We start from the raw sequence: 24,114 nt of genomic DNA, 5'->3' as shown, positions 1-24,114 counted from the left end.
AGGACCGGGAGTGCGCGCCTCACCCACCTTCTTTTTTGTACTCAATACACATACATGACACATGCCATCACGGCATGTACCATAGCCATGTCACACATGTGACAATAGGACTGAGAAATGCCTAGTGAAAGTGGTGGAATGCAAACAATCAGCCTGAATGAACACAGAATAATATGCAACAATGTTGTGGCAAGATGACACTTCAAGGGCAACTGGCGTGAGGTTGGGCTAAATGTCTACTGTTGCCAGAAGGGATACTGCAATACCCAAATCCTGGTGCGGAGAATGTATTGGATGAAGCACATGGGTGACCCAAACCACTCAGGCACACACACCCTCACCTGGCACTCAATCAGAAGCCCTCACACACACACCATGCACATGGATGACACACATGCATGTGCACTCACCGGACAATGCCTCGTAATCTGGCAGGTCTCCCACGCCTTGGATCTGTCCCTCTGTGACGTAGGTCCCAGCAACATACTCCTGTGGAGTGAGTTCAATGTCCTCTGCTGGAGACCCACCTCCAGTCACTAGAGTAGCGGCATGACTTGAGGCCAGCTTTTTCTTTGCCCTGCGCTTCAGGTCATTCCAGCGCTTGTAGCAATCATTAGCTGTGCGCCTCACGAATCCAAGGGCACTTATGATGTCCGCGATGGTCTGCCAGTGTGCCAGACGTTGTGCAGGTGTGGTCTTGCATCCTGCAGTAATCACCATTTCCGTGTCATGTGCGGACACATACTCCACAAGTGCATCAAGTTTGGCCTGATTGAAGCTGGGCTTCCTTGGTGGGCCGGACTGTGTAGCCATGTCTGGGGCATCAGTCTGTACTGGACAAGCACTCTTCCTCTTCCGCTTGGAAGGTGGTGGGGATCCTGAGTGTCCTACGCCGCTCTGGACACTAGGGGCAGGAGCCCCGGTGGACTGTGGACTAGGAGTGTGGGAATGAACACTCACCATGGGATGTAGTCAGGGGGAACGTCAGCAGGATGGACTGGGACCGACACTGTCCTGGCTGGGAGACTCAGAGCTGGGGTGGATGGAGCCGCAGCTGCCCCTGCAGCCTCCCCACCCTGCCTACTCGGGGCAGCAGATGACATAGCTGCCCCTGATCCACGTGGCCTGGTAACACCAACGTGCACCGCCACACATGGCCTAGACCTGCTGACCTGGAAGTCAGCCATGGAGTCACCCTGTGCCACAATGGGCTGGTCCAACAAGGGCTGAGTGGGATGGTGTCAGCCACGTTACCCTCAACCAGGGGGGGGGCATGGGTGTCCCTGACTGGTCACCCACACATGGGGGGCTAGGGGCACCCTGCAAGTCCCGGCCACGTCCCCTACCATATCCACCATGGCCACTTCTTGAGGCTCGGCCACCTTTGCGTGCTCGCCTCCCAACCATGGCACTGATGTTGTGCGTATGGCTGTTGCAGTAAACTATTGTCCTGGGCAATTGGGGGTCAAAGAGGTAGGGTACTAGATGGAATCCGTACCTTAGTGCCTTAGCAAGGCTGTATGTGACCCCTGGGGGAAGATGACGGGTCACGCAATGCACAGGCACCCCAAAAAAGGGAGGTAATGTGCACGCAACCCCTCCTAGACCATGTGCGTGGAAAAATAAACCTGCACTACGCTGTGGCACCCAGAAACACAAAAATGAACGTATGCGTGTCACACGCAGCCTAGAATGACCTCTGAAGGGGTACGCGACACACAGGGCAAGCACAGATGTTAAATACGTGCACGACTCACCGTCTGCCTGGAAAAATAGCGTGAAAAAGACGCACGTGTGCGCATTGGCAACACCCCTGCCAAAAGAAGAATTGTACGCTGTCTGAGGAGAGAGGACAACAGAAGAAGTGAACGCTGTTTGAGGAAACAGGCCCACGAAAAAGACAAAAAGAGAAAAAGCTGTCAGAGGTAACAGGGAGTACGAACTTGGAACGCCGTGAAGTAAATCGCGTGTGAACCGACAAGAAGTACAGATTTCACCCACTCGCTCTCCACGAAAAGCACGTACAAGGAAATGGCGTTCTACACGTACCCTTTAAACATGCCCATACGTCCAGCGTCACTTCTGCGTGTACGCGCTAAGGCCCTATCCTCCAATTACACGAGCTGACACTCTGACGTGCAGTCATTGTACGCGTAACATGCACCCATGTACAGGGAAACGCCCGCGCATGCACGTCACAGACGCGCATACGCGCTGAGGCCCTTTCCACCAATTACACGCTATGACACTCTGACGTGCTTATTTTTTCTACGCGCCATTGGAAAACGCACGTGCATGTAACCTCATAGACGCGCCTACACACTGGGGCCTTTCGGCCAATTAATTTGTGTACGTGTGTTGACGCGCTTAGGCACTTTCCTCGAATTACACGCTGACGTGCTGGATTTTCACGTGCCAAATCACTCCGTATCAAGCTGGCCACACGTAAGCACACGTAAGACCACGCTCCTGCCCAAAAGGCCGATTTACTGCCCCCCAGAGCCCCGAGCAGCCTCCCACGAGCCATCTGCTGCTGCCTGCCTGACTGCTGCCACCGTGCCCTGCCATTTTGTGCCTGCACATCAGCCATCTGCAGGGGTCCAGTTGCTGTGTCCACCCCTGCTGGAACAGAAGACTCTCGACTGGGATACCATTGCTCCAAGGCCCAGCTCCAGGACCCAGTTGCCCACCCACGCCTGCCTCAGCCAGAGGGCCACCAGCTTCAGTCAGAAGGAAGTTGGTGTCCTGGTGGAGCTTGTCCTGGGGCATTATGATGCCCTCTTCGGATCATCACGCGCCGACAAGGAAAGACGGGACAGGATCTGGACGGACATTGTGACTGCCATCAACGCGGAGGGGGTGGCAGTCCGACTATTCCATCATGTCAAGAAGCGCTGGGAGGACTTCAGGTCCAGGACCCTCAACAAGGCCCGGGGCCTCTTGAAGGCAGCGGATGCTAAGGGGCGCCAGGGCCACTTGTCGGAAGATCAGATGACAGTCCTGGAACGCATATCCCCAGCGCTCCACGTCCAGGTCCTTGAGAGGCAGACCCGTCTGGAGTCGAGCGTTAAGTGGCCAAGCATTGCTGTGTGAGACAGGGCATGTTGCAGTGTGCTGGTTGTCTGATACTTGCCTGTATGTGTGACATAGGCCATGTACGTGTGTTTGTGCGTGGACATCATGGTCATGCATGTGAGACAGGTAATGTGTGAAGCACACGGTTGGTGTATGTGTTTAAATGCAACATGGGGAGCCCTATGCGGAATGGACACATGAGAGCATGCCAGTCTCTGTTCCTGGACATGGGTGGGGGTGAGGGATGGGTGCTGATGCCATGTACATGTATGGTGTCCATGTCTGTGTGTCTGACCTGCGTGTCTGTGAATGCCATGGATGCATGACACATGTCTGTGACAATGTTCAGAATCACTGATGCAGCCTAGTTATCCTTGCATCCACTGTGTCTGGGGTGTACGAGTCCAGATGGATGAAAGTACAGTGAAGAGTGTGCATGTGATAGGCATGACCCATGATGCATGTGAGTTCAAAAACAACATTGTATGTTTCAAGAGTCCCTTGGACATGTTTGCTAATGTCCATAGCATGCGCCATGCCTGTTACTGCATGTGTTTTGCCTGCACTGACCCATGTGTTGTGGAGGGACATGATGGAAGTGATCTTTGACAGTGCCACTCATGTGCTATTGCTTCCTGTCTAGGGGACCATTGTACAGTACCCTGATGCTTGTGTTCTATGTCTCCCTCTACACAGCGCAAAGTGAAGAAGAGGGCGGAGACGGCGCTGTGGAGCAAAGCGGCGGGGATGCCCCCATGGCTGCAGCGGAAGGGGTGGGTGAGCCAAACAGGGGCTTGCAACGGCGGAAGACGGGGTGGAGCCATCCAGGTTGGTGGTTTCCACAGAGGAGGAGGAGGCCGCTACTGAGCCACACATGGGGCCTGGTGGGGGGCATCCCTGCTGGTGCAAGTGGTGCAGTCCAGGGGCAGAGGCAGGAGGCAGCACAGGTCGCCGTGGAGGAGCCTGTGCATGTCACTGTCCCTGACACTGTGACTGCACCACCATGCACCAGCAGGGATGCCCCATCCCAGGCCCGTCCGCAGGTAGGGGGGATGTCCATGTCATCTGACTCCCCTACACCTGCGGACGAGGGGACCCCTGGCCGTATGGAGAAGGTCCTGATTAGTGTCGCGTTGCGCACGGGTGTCATTCGTGATGAGGTGCGTGCTTCCCGGGGGGAGCACGCACGTCATCACGAAGAGCACCGTGCCAACGTGGCCCAGTTGGGAGCGGCCATGGTCGGGGGTTTCGTACATGTGTCGGGCACTCTGGCGACCCTCTCCTCCTCTGTGGAGGCTATGCGCCAGTCGTTCGCCATGCCGTCTTCCGGCCCAGATGCCACCAGGGCCCCCTGTGGACCTCCCCCGACCAACGCAGCCAACTCGGTGGGGATCCCATCCCTGCCACAGTCGGGAGTTGGAGGTCCAGCAGGGGTGGACACACCAGCAACTGGACCCCAGCATATGGAGGATGTGACGACATCATCGGGCAGGGCACGTGAACGACGGCGTCGGTGGATTCCATCAGCCTGGATGCCGTCGTGCTGGCACAGGCAGTTGCGTCGGAGGCAGTGGCAGGCTCGACGTGGGAGGCATCATGGCTTGGGGCCATCAACATCAGGGGGGCAGGCATCGGCCGGAGGGCAGGAGAACCCTGGAATGGGAGTGTCTTCCGTGTGGGAGCGGTTGGGCCAGCAGATAGGTGCGGAGCGGCAGCGGGCAGAGGAGGAACGGCTCACAATGCTCAGGGCGGAGAACTCCATGCGGAGGACGCTGAGGCGGGCTGAGTGCCTCGAGGGTATTCGCAAGGAGTTGGAGCTGGACACTGCATTATCCCTGCGAGACCTCGGGGCCAGGGAACATGCCCGCCTCCAAGCTATTGAACATGAGTTCGATGATGCCCTGGCCCATGACAACAACCAGTGAGCCGTCGGACTAGCCCGCTGCCCTTGTAAATAGTTATGTAGTTAGTGTTAGGTTTCCTTTGCTTTTTTATTTTTTTTGGACCTTTTGGACAATGGACCACATTTTTGTATATAGTGTTTTTTATTAGGTAGTATTATGAGATAGGTTTCATTTCTTCCGTTGGGATCATGGACCCTGGATTGTTTATCTGTACATAGTTGACTATTGGATTTTACTTTTTTATTTGGAATTTACCCATGGAGCAATGGTTTCGGTTTTGATTTTCCATTGGATTTACTTTTTTGAACTGTGACTTTGGACACCTTTCCTTTGGATTATGATTTGTGGTGTTACATTATTTTACGGACATGCTGCTTTTGGTTTTTGATTCCCATTGTCGTTTGTTTATTTTTGATTCCATTTATGTTGCTTTTAATACATTTTCTTCATCAAACTTCAATGTGTAGTATCATCTCATTGGTTTCATGCATATGATGATATGGGTTTTGACATTCACTGACACCCATTGTGTGTATGTGAGGAACATGTGTTCATTTACATACTTGCCATTGGGGTTGTATCATGTAATTGGCATTTCTAAGTGGGTGGATGCAATACTTGGGTGGGTGTTTGGCATGTGGAGGCAGCCCATAAGGGCCAGGGATCTAGATTGTGATGACGTGTTGGCTGGGGGACATGATTCGGGGCCTGCTGGCAGGTGCCCCGCAATGCAGGGGGTTGGGGGTGCAGGGGGACAAGAGTGGGGGCCTGCTGGCAGGTGCCCCACAATGCTGGGGGTGGGAGTGAAGGGGGACATGAGTGGGGGCCTGCTGGCAGGTGCCCGCAATGCTGGGGGGTGGGAGTGCAGTGGGACATGAGTGGGGGCCTGCTGGGGGGTGGGGGTGCAGGGGGACATGAGTTGGACATGTGTGGGGGCCTGGTGGAGGGTGCCCTGCACTGCTGGGGGGTGGGGGTGCTGAGAGACATGAGTGGGGACCTGGTGGAGGGTGCCCCTGACTGCTGGAGGTGGGGGTGCAGGGGGACATGAGTGGTGGCCTGGTGGAGGGTGCCCCTGGATGCTGGGGGGTGGGGGTGCTGGGAGACATGTGTGGGGGCCTGGTGGAGGGTGCCCCCGACTGCTGGGGGGTGGGGGTGTAGGGGACATGTGTAGGGGACATGTGTAGGGGCCTGGTGGAGGGTGCCCCTGGATGCTGGGGGGTGGGGGTGCTGGGAGACATGTGTGGGGGCATGGTGGAGGGTGCCCTGCACTGCTGGGGGGTGGGGGTGCTGGGAGACATGTGTAGGGGCCTGGTGGAGGGTGCCCCTGGATGCTGGGGGGTGGGGGTGCTGGGAGACATGTGTGGGGGCCTGGTGGAGGGTGCCCCTGACTGCTGGGGGGTGGGGGTGCAGGGGGACATGTGTAGGGGCCTGGTGGAGGCTGCCCCTGGACGCTCGGGGGTGGGGGTGCTGGGAGACATGTGTGGGGGCCTGGTGGAGGGTGCCCTGCACTGCTGGGGGGTGGGGGTGCTGGGAGACATGTGTGGGGGCATGGTGGAGGGTGCCCTGCACTGCTGGGGGGTGGGGGTGCTGGAAGACATGTGTGGGGGCCTGGTGGAGGGTGCCCCTGGATGCTGGGGGGTGGGGGTGCTGGGAGACATGTGTGGGGGCCTGGTGGAGGGTGCCCTGCACTGCTGGGGGGTGGGGGTGCTGGGAGACATGTGTGGGGGCCTGGTGGAGGGTGCCCCTGGATGCTGGGGGGTTGGGGTGCTGGGAGACATGTGTGGGGCCTGGCGGAGGGTGCCCTGCACTGCTGGGGGGTAGGGAGCAGGGGGACATGAGTTGGACATGAGTGGGGGCCTGGTGGAGGGTGCCCCTGGATGCTGGGGGGTGGGGGTGCTGGGAGACATGAGTGGGGGCCTGGTGGAGGGTGCCCTGCACTGCTGGGGGTTGGGGGTGCAGGGAGACATGTGTGGGGGCCTGGTGGAGGGTGCCCCTGACTGCTGGGGGGTGGGGGTGCTGGGAGACATGAGTGGGGGCCTGCTGGCAGGTGCCCCTGACTGCTGGGGGGTGGGGGTGCAGGGGGACATGAGTTGGACATGAGTGGGGGCCTGGTGGAGGGTGCCCCTGGATGCTGGGGGGTGGGGTGCTGGGAGGCATGAGTGGGGGCCTGGTGGAGGGTGCCCCTGGATGCTGGGGGGTGGGGGTGCTGGGAGACATGAGTGGGGGCCTGGTGGAGGGTGCCCCTGACTGCTGGGGTGTGGGGGTACAGGGGGACATGTGTGGGAGCCTGGTGGAGTGTGCCCCTGGATGCTGGGGGGTGGGGGTGCTTGGAGACATGTGTGGGGGCCTGGTGGAGGGTGCCCTGCACTGCTGGGGGGTGGGGGTGCAGGGGGACATGAGTTGGACATGAGTGGGGGCCTGGTGGAGGGTGCCCTGCACTGCTGGGGGGTGGGGGTGCAGGGAGACATGTGTGGGGGCCTGGTTGAGGTTGCCCCTGAATGCTGGGGGGTTGGCGTGCAGGGGGACATGAGTTGGACATGAGTGGGGGCCTGTTGGCAGGTGCCCCACAGTGCTGGGGGGTGGGGGTGCTGGAAGACATGCGTTGTTGATCAGTAGTGCAAGGTGACATGTAGCTTGGCTGGGGGGCATGCCCATGGTGGATGGGCTGCCTGCCGGACATGAGCAGGGGTGCAGGGTAGTCCCCCGTGGTGTGGGCTGCCTGCAGGGGCCGTGGAGGGTGTAGAGGGAACACCTGGGAGGACCCACACGGCCAATTCACGTGTAGTACTCCCTGCGCACCCCTGAAATACACGTACCCTGCTGAATTCGCGTGTGAGACTTCCCGTGCACCCCTGGAACACACGTACCCAGGACAATTGTGTGTGGAACTTCCCGCGCACCCCTGAAATACACGTACCCTGCTGAATTCGCGTGTGAAACTTCCCGCGCACCCCTGGAATACACGTACCCAGGACAATCGCATGTGGAACTTCCCGCGCACCCCTGAAATACATGTACACTGCTGAATTCGCGTGTGAAACTTCCCGCGCACCCCTGAAATACACGTGCCCTGATGGAATCCCGTGTGAAACTTCACGTGCACCCCTGAAATACACGTACCCTGCTGAATTCGCGTGTGAAACGTCCCGCGCACCCCTGGAACACAGGTACCCAGGACAATCGCGTGTGGAACTTCCCGCGCACCCCTGAAATACACGTACCCTGCTGAATTCGCGTGTGAAACTTCCCACGCACCCCTGAAATACACGTGCCCTGATGGAATCGCGTGTGAAACTTCACGCGCACCCCTGAAATACACTTACCCTGCTGAATTCACGTGTGAAACTTCCCACGCACCCCTGAAATACACGTGCCCTGATGGAATCGCGTGTGAAACTTCCCGCGAACCCCTGAAATACACGTTCCCCGCTTGGCGTTTGCTGTTTGCCAGCCCTGTGAACTGGTCCAGGGTTAGCGCAGACATTTGCGATGAATTGGGGATTTTGATGGCTTTTCCTTGCGCGAGGGCGTTCTTGGGGGCGTAACTGGCGCTGCTGCAGGGTCACTGCGCCACTCTGCGCCACGGCTGGTTTTGGAGGCTAAAATCCATGAATACGCTGTGCGATGAAATGGATTTTATCGCACGCGGCTGGCGCAGTGTATCGCACGGGGACACTGTGCGCCAGCGGCGTGCGCCACTTTTGTGCGAAATTCTATGAATTACCCTGACAGTCTGTCAGTCTCACACACAGTGACTCTCTCACAAGTAACAGACAAAACTTGAAACACATTCTAACATGCATGCATTCACCTACGCACTCAACACACATATTCAAATGCACACAACCACTACGAATTCGAGGTTACTTAAACAATGTGCAATCTATGAAGTGGATTTTCCTGGCTGATATTGTTTTAAGTTTTGGAACTTGTGTTACTTAGAACCGCCCAACAAGGGCTCAACTAAATGGCTCAATGGCTCACCACTTGTTCTCATCGTTGTACTATTGTGCAGCCGCTCTTCCGCAGAATGCATCTGCCATCTGTAAAAGTGTTATTGTAAGCAATTTCTGATCGAAATTGGTATCCCTGAAATTCAAATGAATACACAAAAACACAAATGACAACTAGTAAAAACAAGTTGCCCATAAACTATCAGGGCCCTTTATACATAAGTAACAACGTTTTATTTTAAGTGACCTTTCCATGGTGTAAAACATCCTTTCCTCTTTTAAATTGCATTGATCAAAACACAAACTATATTGAATTTAAATGTTTAAATAAAGCATCCACTTCATAGGACATTGAGGTTCAACTTGGAAACAATATATTTAAGTGATGAGTGATTTACTGGGAAAACAATCAGGGCAAAGTTGATCAAGGCAGGGCAGGCGTAAAATAAAGGAATTCTAGACTAGCGCATAGGGACTAGGAAAAAGGGAGCGAAAGGTGAGATGCCTGATACGTCAGAAAGCAGCAAATCTGGCTCCACTACAATGAAGGGCGGTCACCAAAATATCACTGTAACCGAGTAGGCATGCACCCTTGCACCAGCCCTTCATCAAGGCCATAACAGGGCACAACCTTCTTTAAAGTGTGTTCATAATGAGAATTCCAACAGTTAAAACGAAGCAAAATTAGAACGTAAAACCCTTTTTTGTTAGCAGGTAAACAACACACCTAAACAGAGAAAAGAGTGAATTTGACAAATTAATTCATGCTCAGATTTCACTTAAGTTTAAAAGCAGCCCTCAGCCAACATATTCTAAATATGCATTCTACTTCACACATCAACATTGACCCCAATAACGCAATGCCGGAAAATCTTTCATGATTTGAGTAATACAAATAAAAATGCGTAGATCACAGATCTCAGATATAGAAAAGGACCCGTAATAGGAAAAAAAACCGATGGAGTTTTCAAAGTTAAAGTATATATTGTACCGACCTCTGCATTAACAAATCGGATTTCTGCAAGCATTCTTAGAAATTCTCTTTCGGGGCTAAATGACTGTTGCAGCTTTATTATAGATGATGCATTTTCCAAGAGCGAAGCACGACTATCATCCACTTTAATCGTACTTGAACTTTTCTTGGGTACTGGGGAGAAGGGGGAATCAACATATCAGGAATAGAACAAGCCATTTTTCTATACCATATATTTAAATACATTCTTTCTTATTGAATTGTAAACTGGGAGCAATTTCCTAAAATTCGGAACACACGGATGAAATTAAAAGGACTTCGCAAAAACACAGCTCTTGGCTTGACATGATCTTTCTATCACACAACTTCAATAAAAATCAAGGCATGGATGCACACAATCGACACTGCAGAGACCGAGCCATTTTTCTGTATCATGCATTATAATCAATATTTGGACAACAGACAAGACCCAATCTGGTGTAAGTTTAAAAGAGTTCTATTCTTTATCTTTACAATCACTGTACATGAACCAAAACAATCATTAGACTTGGATAACACGCCAACCTAAACTCCCCTCCCTTAGGTTGGCCCTTCCTTCCTTCTCCCAAACACAAAATAACTTCTCGGGTCAAAAGTCAACTTAAGTGTTGGGAAATTCTTGCCAACAGTTACATCAACTCGAGGGCAATGATGGAGGCAGCTTTTGGTGTGGGGGGCGGGGGCATATAATAGGGTGCCAGTAGGAGGTGCGTATTGGGCACCAGTGAGGAATGAGCGGGTTCAGTCACCTCTGTGCCTCCTCTATAGCTCCACCACTGTTAAGGGGCCCCCCTTCTAAAGTTTACAAGATTTTGGGGGAACCTCGCCATCAACTCAGTCTCTCTGATTCATTCTCCCAAAAAGGTTCGGCAGCTTGTATCCTGTTGATAGGATATGACGACCCCTGATTCTTCTTACAGGTTCTGTACATATCATTGTGTCTCCACCAGGAGTCCTGGAGATAGTTGGAGCTTACCTGCCATTTTCCAACAATTGTACCCTCTGAAACTCCCCTGTAGCACGCTTCTGTCTGTGGTACTCGTTGGTCCCATGTCATGTTCTCTTTCCTCCTCTCCATGTGGGTTTAACCCTTGCAGATATGATCCCACCCAAACGCCTGCCTTGATCAGTGCATGCTCTCTTGGTCCTTCCTGTTCTCACTGGCTACCACCTTACTAGTTATTGCTGTGTGCTTCTTCCTACTTCCCTACTTCTTCTAGGGGTTTCCGTCCTTCCACATCTTGCTGGTCTCCTGTCACATCCCCCTGTCTACTTCTGACCGCACTCTGCCATCTTGCACCAGCCCCCTTTAGATGTCTCCCTCCTACTCCTGTCTCTCTTCCTTATTCTACCTCCTGAAATCTTCCTCCTGCGCCTCCTGTTTTCCTCAAACCACCTTCTGATGTTCTCCTACTAACACCAGCTTTATTCTTCCACTACCCTCCATCCGTTTATTGTCCTTGTAGCACCTCTTGTATTTGTTCACCAACCACCTTGTGATGTTTTCCTCCCACAACCTCATGTTCTCTTCCTTCATCCAACTTCTGATGTTCCCATCCTAGCATCTCTTGTATTCTTCCATTCATTCCCTGATTATTTCCTCCTGTATTCCTCCACCAACCACTTTCTGATGGTTCTTCTCTCCCTCTTAGCTCCATTATCCCCTTTTTTTTCCAAATCGCTATCCACCCTCCATCTTCCCCCTTCTTTCCATAATAGCCAACACACTCTAAATTCCGACCACACCCTTCACAAAGCATTGACATCTTACATAACTCTGTGGTTCTTCCCCTTGCTTTGATCTGGGTTTCGGGCTTGCAGGTGTGCATCTTCATTAATGCTACAGTATGATTGGCAGCTGGTGAACTGTCTTCACATCACAGGTGTAACATATGTTTGATCATGTGATCCAAGTGCCAGCTGGACCGTGGCACTAAGAAACGGGTCAACCGTCTTAAATTTCGTGACTGCGTGAGACTACGCTTGCACCTGGTCTATTATCGATGAAAGAAGAGTCCCAATTCCAGCAGCGTCCATGATAGGCATTTTAGGAGGTCAAAGCTGTAATGAGAGTTTCTAGATGAGTTCTAAACCTATGTCTAGTTGACCTGGAAATGGGGGGATGCAATGCTCTGCATCATGCTGTGGCCTTCCTCACAGAAATTCGTTCAAATATGTTTTTGTTCCAAAATATTGGCAATAAATACAAAAATATTTACAAATCTTCAGCAAAGCTACTCGAAGGTGCTGCTTTTTAAATCCTTACAGACATCCATTTAATAGATAGAGGCAGTGTAAGCTGTTTTTCATTCAATGCCCTGGCAGCAATAATCAAGCACAAGCCTCCTGCAGGGAGCTTGCGCTTGCTGCTTCTGTTAGGGCAGAGTATTCAAACACATACACGTATACAGGACAGACAGTCCTACGAATGCTATCCTAAATCAACACACAAGCCATTTTCTGCAGAATAAAATAAACATTGCCGAAAATGGTGTCTTTGCTCTGTTAGATTAGCATTGCTAGGACTGCGTTGTCCTGTGAAGGAGGCAAACATGTCCTGTTCATTCAGTTAAACAGGGCTTATCTATCTTGCTCTTTGAAAGGGACTGGCAGGGTCCAGTGGTGAAGGGTCAGCCATTTCATCCACGCAGCCTGGGGTCGAGTCCCAAACGGGCGTTGTTTTCTGGTGCATCACATTTTTAGTATTGTCACATAATTTTTTTAAAACATTTTTTTATTTGTCCGCTCTTGTAACCCAAAAGAGAGCAGGAAGGCAACCAGAAACTCAAAGGGTGACAATTTCTGGACCAAGAAAACTTACAGTTATCAGCCTTTTGTATTTTCCAGCGCCCATCATCGTACAAGAGACAGAAACGACAAGCTGCTCGGCACACATCCCAGACTTCTTGCTTTCGTGCAACTTTTGCCAGACTTGCCCATAACCTTACTCTTAAAAATAGAAAACATATATTAATTAAACATACAGTACATTTACAACAGAATAATTCAATAAGCAAAAACACATTCCTGTAAAAGAGCTGTCAACAGAATAAAAATGACTACCTATAATTCTATTTTTTGCCTAATGCATATTCCTTTTTACAGATCAAATACTTCTTGTGATACCTTAACTAGCATATTAGCAAAATGTAAAGAAACATACGATCAGTCAAGTACACGTGAAAACAGTAACACCAGCACACAATTATAAAGATGTCTCTCACTACAAATACTCAGTCTGGTGGAATCACTTGATTTTTAGTCCTTTCAAGAGAGCTTCCTTTCCCACCCAATTCTCCTGAATTAAAGGGGTAGTTCGCTCAGAAATGTTGTTGGCCCAATTCAGGCATGTATGAGATACCTTACTTTTTCCCACTTTTACACATGCAAAAACGATGCATCCGGTACCGCCATCTTGTGCTAATCGTATCCATTGGGTATACAGTTCTTTTGCCGCAGGATTTTTCGTCGCAGGACTTTTCATCTGCATTTTTTTATTGAAAAAAAATATTTTTTTTTGGGGGGGGGGGTTAAAAATTAAATAAATATTTGTGGGTGAAAGGGAATAATGTAAAAAAACAAACCATGAGTTTTTTTCTATAAAAAAAGGCGATGAAAAGTCCCGCGACAAAAATCCCGCGGCAAAATAACATAGAACCATCCATTGATCCATCGCCCTAACTTCAAGTGCCCTTGCGGCAATAATTCAGATCGCCCGCCCCTAAAGCCGACATCACTAGATGCTCAGCCCCATTTTCACAACGCCAATTGTTGGGGAGGAAAGGTCTTTCTGACCCCCTCGACATTCCCGTGTGAAATGGATCTCATGTTTACCCAATGGTGGGAGACGTCCTCGCTTTTGTTCATCTGTTCTTATGATTTGGACCAAGTATGAACTACAAAAAAGACGGTAAACAAAACCATTTGGTGAGACATACAGACTCCATTTTGTGCCACCCCAAACGCTATCTTTTTCTAGGCCATGTAATGATCTCTTAAAGGCCATTGCTCCCTCCGTCCAGCGCTGCACATAGAGAGCCCAACCTCCCCCTTCGACCTCCTGGCAGCTCCGCACCAACCCATTTCTCACAGAAGCTCAGCCATGTATTGTTACAAGTATTCAGTACCCTTTCTCTTCCTATGAGCTCAGTGCCCCGCGTGTTACCGTAGCAAACCCTGGCCTGCGGACTCATCTGTCTCCACAAACCTGCTTGGGCTCACTCGACCCCCACCTTTAAAGTTATAGCATACAGAGCCCCTGACCCTCTATATCTTTGATGCAGATACACATCTAAATTCTTGTAGTGACCACGCAGAGTACCCACCACAGCCCTAATCCCTGCACACCATATATCCTCTGTAGAAACAACATGTGACAATCCATATCGTGAGGCATCAAGCTGATCAAAAAACCCAAGGCAGGCACCTGGGTTGGGGCACTGTGTTTTATGAACCGTTAGGCGCAAAGGGCCACCAAACCATGTATTTGTCAAACAAACTTTATAGCATCCCTTAAAATGCCAACTTTTTATGATAGTCATTTGTCTCATGTCTTTAGTCTCCGTTGTACTAAAATAGATAGTTAGAAATGTTGCATCTTGTGCGCCTGACCTTCACCCTGCAGAGAAGAGCCCAGCTGACCCACCTGCTGCCTGCCGAACCTCCAAGCTACCAACCAAGCCTGTGGAGCCGACTCATATGTTCCCATAATGTATCCATGTGTTCCGCTAATCTTGCTGTAATATGATGTACCTATAGAGAAACATCAGTAGTGACGTTTCCAGAACTTACAAGGTAGTGTTCATGTAATGTTTGGCAGAGCGCTCTCAGGGTAGCAGAGTTCTCTGCATGCACAATTTATCTTATATAAAACTTTGGTCAACTTGCAATCCATCTCCTGGTCTCATTCCCTAGTGGGGTGTGTGTCCTTTATTTGGCTTATTTTTGTATCATGTTAGGGCCAGGCGCCTTCCTAGTGGGGACCAGTCCGACGTGATTGTTCCTTGACGTCCCCGTACTGCGGCGAGATCCGGGGCTTCCCAGGGAGGGCCATCGCCACTTACGGCTGACCAGAATTCTACAAAAAGCGTACGCTCCTGAGCAGGTTTTGTGGGTCCCGGCTTTGTGAATACCAAACTGCTCGCCAGAGCCGGGCAGGACCCACCACGGGGAGCCCCCCCTTCTGGATAGACCGCGAACAGAGGCTCTCGGAATACCATGGACACGTGAGTTTTGATTGCAAGAAGAATTAAAGGTGGGAAGTATGAAGGGCATGGAGGTGATTTAGTAAGGGGCAACGTTACAGGTTGGGTTGGATGTGAGTGATTAGAGCGATTGTTGAATTTTAAGGGGGTTATTTATTCTTTTTGGCCACTATTTTTGTATATGGACAAGGTAATGAAGTAAGACGAGATACAGGAACCTAGCTCCGAAAGGGGGTTGAAGGCAGAGCCGCATAGCATTGTCCCGACCAGTATGGAATTTAATTGAGGAAATGGATAAAAGTAGGAGCCTCGTATATTTAGTAGGCTTGGGAAAATAGTATTAGTTATTCTTTTTAGCATCCATAACTTGTTGGAGGAAGGCCCAGGAGGGGCAAAGGTGATGTGAATGTTGGGTGTGAATGGGGGAAAGCAGATTTTTAGTTAAGCAGGGACCCGGGGTATAAGGGGCTGTTTTAAGGTCTTATGTTCTCTGTTCAGTGTTGTTGGTATATTTGTTTGTCTGTCGTGTCCTACGTCAATTGGTTAGATATTCGTCATATTTTCATATGTCTATCATTACAATGTATAAGTAATTGATTTAAGTGCAGGATCAAAAAAGTAAGTGATATACCAAAGGTTCAGAGGTGACAGGGTCAGCACACACATGATATGATATGATATGATATGGCATTTGTAACGCGCCTATACACAAGTGTTTCAAGGCGCGACGAGGCAGGGAGGGGAGAACAGGGGGGAAAGGCAGACAACGATCCTACTAGGCCAGGTGTCATTCAGATTGCGCAAGTGCAGGGGTAGGGGGAAGGGAAAAAGTGCAAGGGGAAGGGGAGAGGGGGAAGTGCTGAACAGGGTAAGTAGAATAAAAAATAAATAATAAATAGGGCCAGCTGGTGGCAAGTGCAAGGTAAGTGCAGACAAGTGCTGGGAGGGGGGGGCTGTAAGGGATGCAGAGACAGTCCCGCAGTGCAGGGGTTGCCAGGGAGGCAGTGCAAGTGGAGAGTGGCTGGGCCAAGGACCGAGGTCGGTGAGAGTGGCCCAGGTGCAGGTTCAGTGCAGTTTCAATGAAGAATTAGCAGGGGACAGGGAGAGTGAAAGCAGAAGCAAAGAGGAAGGTTTTGAGGTGCTTCCGGAACCGAAGATGGTTCTCCTCAAGTTTCAGGGAGGCAGGAAGGCTGTTCCAGAGGGAGGCCCCTGCCGCAGAGAGAGATCTACCCCCAGCTCGTTGCTTCGAGAAGCGGCTGACCCTGAGGGAGTTGGAGACAGATGAGCGAAGAGCTCGGGAAGGAAGATATTTAGGAAGAGAGAGTTGAAGGTATTTAGGCCCCAGGCCCCAGAAGGCCTTGTGGACAATGCAGACGGTTTTGAACTTAATCCTCGCAGCCACAGGGAGCCAGTGTAGAGATTTCAGTCCTGGAGAGATACGGTCCCTGGGCTTCAGGCCAAGGACAAGTCTCGCAGTCCTGTTCTGGATGAGTTGCAGAGGGCGGAGAGTAGAGGCAGGCAGATTAAGATAGAGGCTGTTACAGTAGTCCAGCTTCGAGAGAACCAGGGCTCTGGAGACCGTGAGCTTCTGGGGGAAGGAGAGGAAGTGAAGAATACCTCTGAGGAGGTGCAGCTGGTAGTGAGACTTCTTAGAGACGTCAGTTATATGAGGAGAGAAGGAGAGTGTGGAGTCGAAGATGACCCCAAGGTTTTTTGCCTTGCAAGTAGGAGCAGGAAGCGGGCCAAGACAGGCTGGCCAGAGCGCTGCAGGGAAGGAGGAAGTGGGAGTGCCGATGAGTAGAATCTCAGTCTTACTGGCATTAAGGCAGAGGTCATTGGCGGCACACCATTCCTGGGTAGCAGACAGACAGTCGGAGATGAGAGAAGGAGAGGAAGAGGCCGAGGGTAGCCTGAAAATGAGCTGGGTATCGTCCGCATAGCACTGAAAGTTGGGGCAGAGAGTGGCGATGCAGTGGGCAAGGAGTGCCAGATACTGGTTGAACAGCCAGGGAGAGAGATTAGATCCCTGGGGGACACCACAGGTAGAGAAGAAGATGTCAGAGAGGAAGGACCCCAGTTGGACCTGGGAGGGTCGATTGGAAAGGAAAGAGGTCAGCCACGCCAGAGCCTGACCAGTGATACCCAGGTTATCACGGAGACGGTTGAGCAGGATGGCATGGTTGACAGTGTCAAAGGCAGAAGAGAGATCGAGCAGAATGAGAACACACGGAGTGTTGGAGTCGAGGTTCGAGAGCAGATCCTCACGGATGTTCAGGAGAGCAGTTTCCGTGCTTCTGGCAGCTCTGAAGCCAGATTGATGGTCATGAAGACTACCAACAGATTCAGCATGGAGGTTGAGCTGGGAGATGGCCAGTTTCTCCAGGAGCTTGCCCAGGAAGGGAGTGATGGAGATTGGGCGATAGTTAGCTGGGCAGGCGGGGTCGGAAGAGGGTTTCTTAAGAAGAGGATGCACAAGGGAGTGCTTAAGGGGGGATGGGAAGACTCCAGAGGCGAAGGAGTGGTTGCAAAAGTCAGCCAGGGCAGGAGCCAGGGAGTCAATGTGGTCCTTGATAGTTTTGGAGGAGCAGGGGTAAACCTGTTTAGACGAGACTTTCATAGATCGGACTTGTCTGGAAATCTCGTCAGCAGAGAAAAGGGGAAAGGCAGAGAAGGAGGGAGGAGGGGTGACTGCAGAAGGGCCAGAGGGAGAGCCAGGAAGAGATGGAGGGAGGTGATAGGAGGAGAGTGTGGACAGGATGTCCTGAGTTTTAGAGACGAAGTGAGAGGCCAGTGCAGTGCAGAGGGCCTGGGAGGGGACAGGAAAGGTAGAGACTGCAGCAGGGTTGGCAAGCTCCTTGCAGATTTTAAAGAGTTCGGCCGAGTTGTTAGATGCAGCAGAGATGCAGGCTTGGATAAGGGCTCTCTTCTTGGTAAGAACGGAGAGACGGTCTTGCCTTTGGAGCAGGCGGCAGGCCAGTTTGTCAGAGGATGTACATGAAGCACGCCATTGGGCTGGCTTTGGGCTTCAGGCGGATTCTCATGACAGGGGCAAGGATATCAAGACTATCAGATATAGCAGAGTGGAGCGTGGAGAGGGCTGTGTCAGGGTGGGAGTCAGCCGAAGGAGGAGGGGGGGGCAAGAAGGTGGCAGCGAAAGCCTCAATTGACACGCGTTTCATGGGTCGGATGACCGAGAAGGTGGTTGGCAGTGATGAGGGTGGCTTTGCCTGTGGGGTAGGGAGGGTGAGGTGGGAGGATAGGAGAAAGTGATCACTCCAGGAGAGATGAGTGGAGAGAGGGACGGAGAGGGGAAGGTCAGAAGAGATCAGAGCATCAAGAGTGTGCCCTGCAGAATGGGTAGGCCCAGACGGGAGAATAGAGAGTGAGAGAGAGTCGCAGAGGTCACGAAAGAGTCCAGAGGGGGGACAGGAGGCATCCAGGTGGATGTTGAAGTCACCAAGGAAGAGGAGTTGAGTGGTTGAGGCCAGGAGTGAGGAGGAGAGGTCAGCCCACTCAGAGAGGAAGGAGGAAATTTGACCAGGTGGCCGATAGATAGTAGCCACTGTAAGGGAATGGCTAGGAGAGAGAGATAGTCGGCAGACAAGACACTCAAAAGAGAAGTAGGTCTGCGTAGGAGTGGCAGTGGCAGGAATCCACTCAGGGAAGAAAAGGGCCACACCCCCCCCTGCACGGTTGGGCCTGGGCACGGAGAGGATCTTGTAACCGTCAGGTAGGAGTGTGTCAAAGCTGGTGACAGAGCTGGCCGTGAACCATGTCTCAGTGAGACCGAGGACATCCAGGTCCAGTTCCTCAAGAAGGTGACAGATATCAGAGGAATGTTTGATGGCAGAGCGAGAGTTAAGAGTGGCAATGTGGAGAAGGTTGCCATCCTTGAAGGACTTCCGGGGAGGGGTACAGATCAGAGGTACGCCCTGCGGAGGTGTAGAAGAAGGAGGTGAGGAAGGAGCAAGAGAGGGGGCAGGGAGGGAGGGTAGAGGCAAGGTAGCCGAGGACAGAGAAGGGGGGACAGCAGGAGAGGAAAGGAAGTTCATGAGGCGTGGGAAGCCTCTATCAAAGAGGTGAAGGTTGGCCTGAGGGCCTTGGACCAAGATGGTCCCATTAGCGTAGACATTAAGGATGGCCTTAGAGGAGCGGAAGGGGGCCAAGAGGACATCCCAATGGGTGCCACCATTAATGGGAGAAGAGGAGAAAGGAGAGAGCACAGAGACCATATGAAGGGTCCATAGGTCAGCCGAAGGCACAAAAAAGAGGATGTCAGTAAGAGTTTCCTTGGAGCAGGCACTAGTGTAGGTGTCAGCGATAGGGAGGCCTGGGTTGGAGAACCTACCAGATTTAGTGAGGAGAGCAGGATAGTCAATAGAGAAGCAGTTAGAGAAGATAGGCGAGATAGAGAGCACCATGGAGTAGGAGGGCGTGGGGGGGAAGACAGACGATATGAAAGCACGAGGACAGTGAGCGGCAAGGCCAAGTTGACCGCTTTTCAGAAAAAACAACGGTAAATGCGTATTAGGTACACCCAGTGGAGAGGCCACCTAAGTTTGAGAAACCTGCAAGGGGAGAAAAACCCTAGTTTACCACATTTTAGGGAACAACAGAACAACAGTAAATGCGTATTAGGTACACCCAGTGGAGAGGCCACCTAAGTTTGAGAAACCTGCGAGGGGAGAAAAACCCTAGTTTACCACATTTTAGAGAACAACAGTAAATGCATATTAGGTACACCCAGTGGAGAGGCCACCTAAGTTTGAGAAACCTGCGAGGGGAGAAAAACCCTAGTTTACCACATTTTAGGGAACAACAGAATACGCACTAAGGAAGGATGAAGGAATATAGCGACATTGTGAGTTCAGACACGCCACTTTCACATATTTGTAAGCACCTCCCTCTCTATAGTGACAAAATAAAGAAATATCACTGGCAGTGGTTGACAGAAATTAAAGGGGAGGGGCCAACCGGGGTCTGGCCATAAGAGTGGTCTTTTGATAAAGTATTCGACCATGTGGAAATGTACTTAATGGCCACGTATAAAGGAAACCAGCTCCAAAATAGATGAAAAGTGTTGCATCTGTGGAGGATGTTTGAAGAAACACCCCCTACAAATATCAAAGATAAGGAGTGGGAAGCTCCAGCAGTGCCAAATTGCGAGGCAGGAGAGAAGGACAAAGGAGGGGCAGAATCAAAGAAATTATATTCACTACTCGCAAGACCCACTGAGGGGTATTGCGACCCACTTTATCTGCCACAGCCAAGTGCACCGGCCACCCCAGTAACTTTGCCACCTACCCCATATGTTCCAGCAAACTCCAATGGTGCCCCGGTAGGTTTATACGCTCCAACAAGTACAGCTCCTGCCCCTGTAGGACCCACGACACAAGATTTAGAAATATTAGTGACAAACACACAAGCAGAGCTATCCCAATTGCAGACACTGTGTGAAACAACGCAGGAGGGAGGACACCCACAGCTGCCAACTCCACTACAAAGTTCCACTGTGCCCCCACTACAAAGTTCCACTATATTACCAGAAGATGAATGGACATTCAGGGATTTCCTTTTCCGAATAGACAGCACACCAATTAAAACAGTATGGGAGGAGCGAGAAGGAAAAACAGTAAGCGTGGGATACAACACGGTAGTATCTGAAAGGGAAGAGGAATGTTGGAGTGACTTTGACGAGTCAGACGAGGGGGCAGTGGGAGGAATACAGCAGATACAGTGTGCTACTCGACAAGTAGTGGAAGCAGGAGAAGAAAGGTGGGAAGGAAGGCACCGCAACAGCCTAGGGCGAATGGCAATAGCAAAAAAGAAAATAATTAAAAAGGTAAGGAGAGGAAAGGCTAGGTCAAAATTGCAAATGCTTCTCATTCACAAGGGAGCAGGACATCCCCATTATGTGCCTTGGGCATTGATGGACAAAACTAACTTATTAAAAGCACTCCCTCCACTTTCGGGGGGGGGGGTGGAAAAATTGATACACGCATTCGAGAAAAACACAACACGGGTCCCCCTTGGCCATTGGGGAAATCAAAAGCCTCCTGGGCTCGGCAGAGGGTGATCAGGCAGACGGAGTGTGGGTGAAGGCGGGCTTCCTGAGAGTAATGGGCAATGATCGACATGATGGGACATCATTTACCAATGTAAGGGCACATGTATGGGATGCATTGGGGAGGGCCTTCCCAAACACCCCAGATTTACATTCTGTCATGCAGTGCACGATGGGGACGAGGAAGAGGCTCTGCAGTTCATTCTTTGGATGCAGGATATGTGGCGGGCGGACACTGGTACAGCATGGGACCAATCCACCGCTCTGTTCTATTTTATTATCAAAAAAAGGCCTCCCAAAGGAGGTACAGAAGGCCCTTGATAAAATTGCTGGGATAGAAGCCAAGGGATGTCCATAAATACAGAGCATCATAGTACACCACTGCAGGACGATCAAAGAAAGGGAAAAAGAAATAGCACAAAGAAGATTAGCCGACAAAGCAGAGCTGGTACAGAGTAAGTTGGTTAAGATGGCGCCGGTAACTGCAGCACCACCCAGGGAACGGCAGGGAGAAGAAGGGGAGGGAACTGTAGCATTACATGCTAGAATGGCAGCTGCATGGGCAAACAATGGTCGGGAGCAATGGGGTGGAGAGGAGCAGTATGCAGGACCCCAGTGGCAAGGGAGGCCCACAAGTGGAAGAGGTGGGTATTGAGGGCAGCGCCGAGGAGGGTACAGAGGGCAAGGGCCTAGGGGAGGAGGACAGGGTGCATGTTGGTCATGTGGAGATGGGGCCACTTTGCAAGGGAATGTCGTGTCCACCCTATGCCTAACTACCAAAATGATCAAAGGTACAATAATGGATACCAATATGGACACTCACACCCAGGCAGCCCGTATGGGCTACCTATGGGAGGTTACAGACAGGATGAACAGCAGGACAACACACACACACACACAAGGACCCAACATGCCTAGGAAACAACCACAAAACATGCAGGCACATCTTACTCATCAAAACCAGATGTACACACACACAAACCCCCTTTGCTACAACCGTGAATGGCGCACCAGCACCATTTCGAGGAACGTGTATGCTCAGCAACAATGTTTTCTCCTGCCCTGGAACAGACACTCACCCAGACTAGGACAGTCCACAGTGAGCCCTTGCGTGTCCAGTCCTATCGAGTACCTTACGCCGGGACGAGGAACCATTGGTGGGGGGCAGAGATAGGAAACAAACAGTTGATCTTCATGGTGGACTCAGTGGCGGAGAAATCGTGTCTATGTGAAGGCAATTTTCCGCTGTCAGACAAAAATCTCGAGACGCAGGGATTCTCTGGGTCTGTGGTCACGGTTCCTTACACTGAAGGTATGGATGTCTGAGTGGGGTGGGGAGAACGTTACGAGCACCCCTAATTTACCACGAAAATTCACCTGTAAACTTATTGGGAAGAGGCCTCCCCAGCAAACTCAACATGACCACAGCATTCACAGACAGGGGCGTGGTGTGCTCCACACCAGGTATGTGCAGCCTTAGAGCCATGTTATTGATACAGACATTAGCAAATGAAGTGACAGTGCGAGGAATTTCTGCAAATGGGGATATGTTTATCTATGGCATACAGTTGTTGGCGAGAGTAGTGCCAGAAATAACACGAAAAGACTGGAGAGTGCCCTCCGATTTAGTTTCACGGCCAGTGGCTACCTCCGAAATACTATCTGGTACAGTGCTCTCACAAGACTTGCAAGGAGTACAGGTGTCATCAAAACGAATTGTGGCAATTGGATTGGACATGCACAAGTTTGAATGGCGCACAGTAATATGCATAGACCCAAACATAGCTTTGCGAAATTTGACAGATGAGGAGTTGTTCACTGACAAGGACATTGATGGGGAAATAATAATGAAACATGCATGCCTTAGGATTTATTGGTACAGAATAGGCAAGTGCCAAACACCCACATGGCTATTGTCAGTGCACCACCATCATTCTGCAACTCAGATTTACAACAAGTGCCATCAAACATATGGACCACAAACCCACATGATGTTGGGTTGTTGAAAGAAGTGATCCCAGTGAAAATAAAAAAAAAAAGAAATGGAGCAGTCCTGCCCAGAGTGAGACAATATCCCCTATCAAGGGAGGCGGAGGAGAGAATAAAAGAACCGATATATGCACTGCTGCATAAGGGCATCATTGTCCCCTCCAATTCCCCATGCAATACTGCGATTTATCCGATTAAGAAAGCAAATGAGGGATCGTGGTGGATGATGCAGGACCTTCGTCCACTTAATGAGGTTGTCCGAAAGGAGTTCCTTCTTGTCCCAAACCGAGCATCAATTTTGTGCACATTTTACTGTGATTGATTTAAAGAACACCTTCTTCTCATTGCCCCTCGATCCAGACTCACAATACTTGACAGCATTTACCCTAGGGGGGAAAAATATGAGCACTGCAGATTGCCTCAGGGGTACTGCGAGAGCCCAAGCCTTTTTAACAGAATATTGCACTAAGACCTCAGCAATATAGCTGCTCAAAGTATGATCATCCAGTACGTTGATGATTTGCTGATATGTAGTGAAGGAGAAGAAATGTGCATGAAAGACTACTCAACTTACTTGCTCTCAAGGGATATAAGGTGGACAAAAATAAACTCCAATACTGTCTTGCATAAGTATTGTACCTGGGTCAATTAATTTCCAAAGATGGTAAAAGAATAATACCAGACAGGGCTGCCACAGTGCGTGCTACAGCCAGACCTCACACCGTGAAAGACATGCAGAAATTCCTTGCCATTTGCAACTATGGCAGAGCGTGGATTCTAGATTATATCGCATACACAAGGCACTTCCTGCAGGGGCTAAAAGAGGCTCAAAAAGAAAACAATACAATAGCATGGACCCCCGAAATGCACACCGCCTTTAAAACATTGAAGGAAATTATTTGCACAGCACCCA

General features: G+C 50.9%; 1 protein-coding gene across 3 annotated transcripts in view; it reads right to left on the bottom strand.

Annotated features, from left to right (window-relative positions):
• Nucleotides 1–24,114, bottom strand: part of CFAP46 (cilia and flagella associated protein 46) — a 2,698,259-nt gene that overhangs the window by 1,944,228 nt on the left and 729,917 nt on the right. For all 3 annotated transcript variants that reach the window (XM_069611407.1, XM_069611408.1, XM_069611409.1), the window contains exons 16-17: nucleotides 12,766–12,893; nucleotides 9,928–10,079 (exon numbers count right to left, since the gene is read on the bottom strand). In XM_069611407.1, coding sequence (XP_069467508.1) covers nucleotides 9,928–10,079; nucleotides 12,766–12,893 — 280 coding nt within the window. The remainder of the gene's footprint in view (nucleotides 1–9,927; nucleotides 10,080–12,765; nucleotides 12,894–24,114) is intronic.

This window comes from Ambystoma mexicanum, chromosome 8 (assembly GCF_040938575.1).
Source record: "Ambystoma mexicanum isolate Mex_15411 chromosome 8, UKY_AmexF1_1, whole genome shotgun sequence".
Taxonomy (NCBI): domain Eukaryota; kingdom Metazoa; phylum Chordata; class Amphibia; order Caudata; family Ambystomatidae; genus Ambystoma; species Ambystoma mexicanum.
This window is presented reverse-complemented; position numbering and strand designations above follow the sequence as displayed.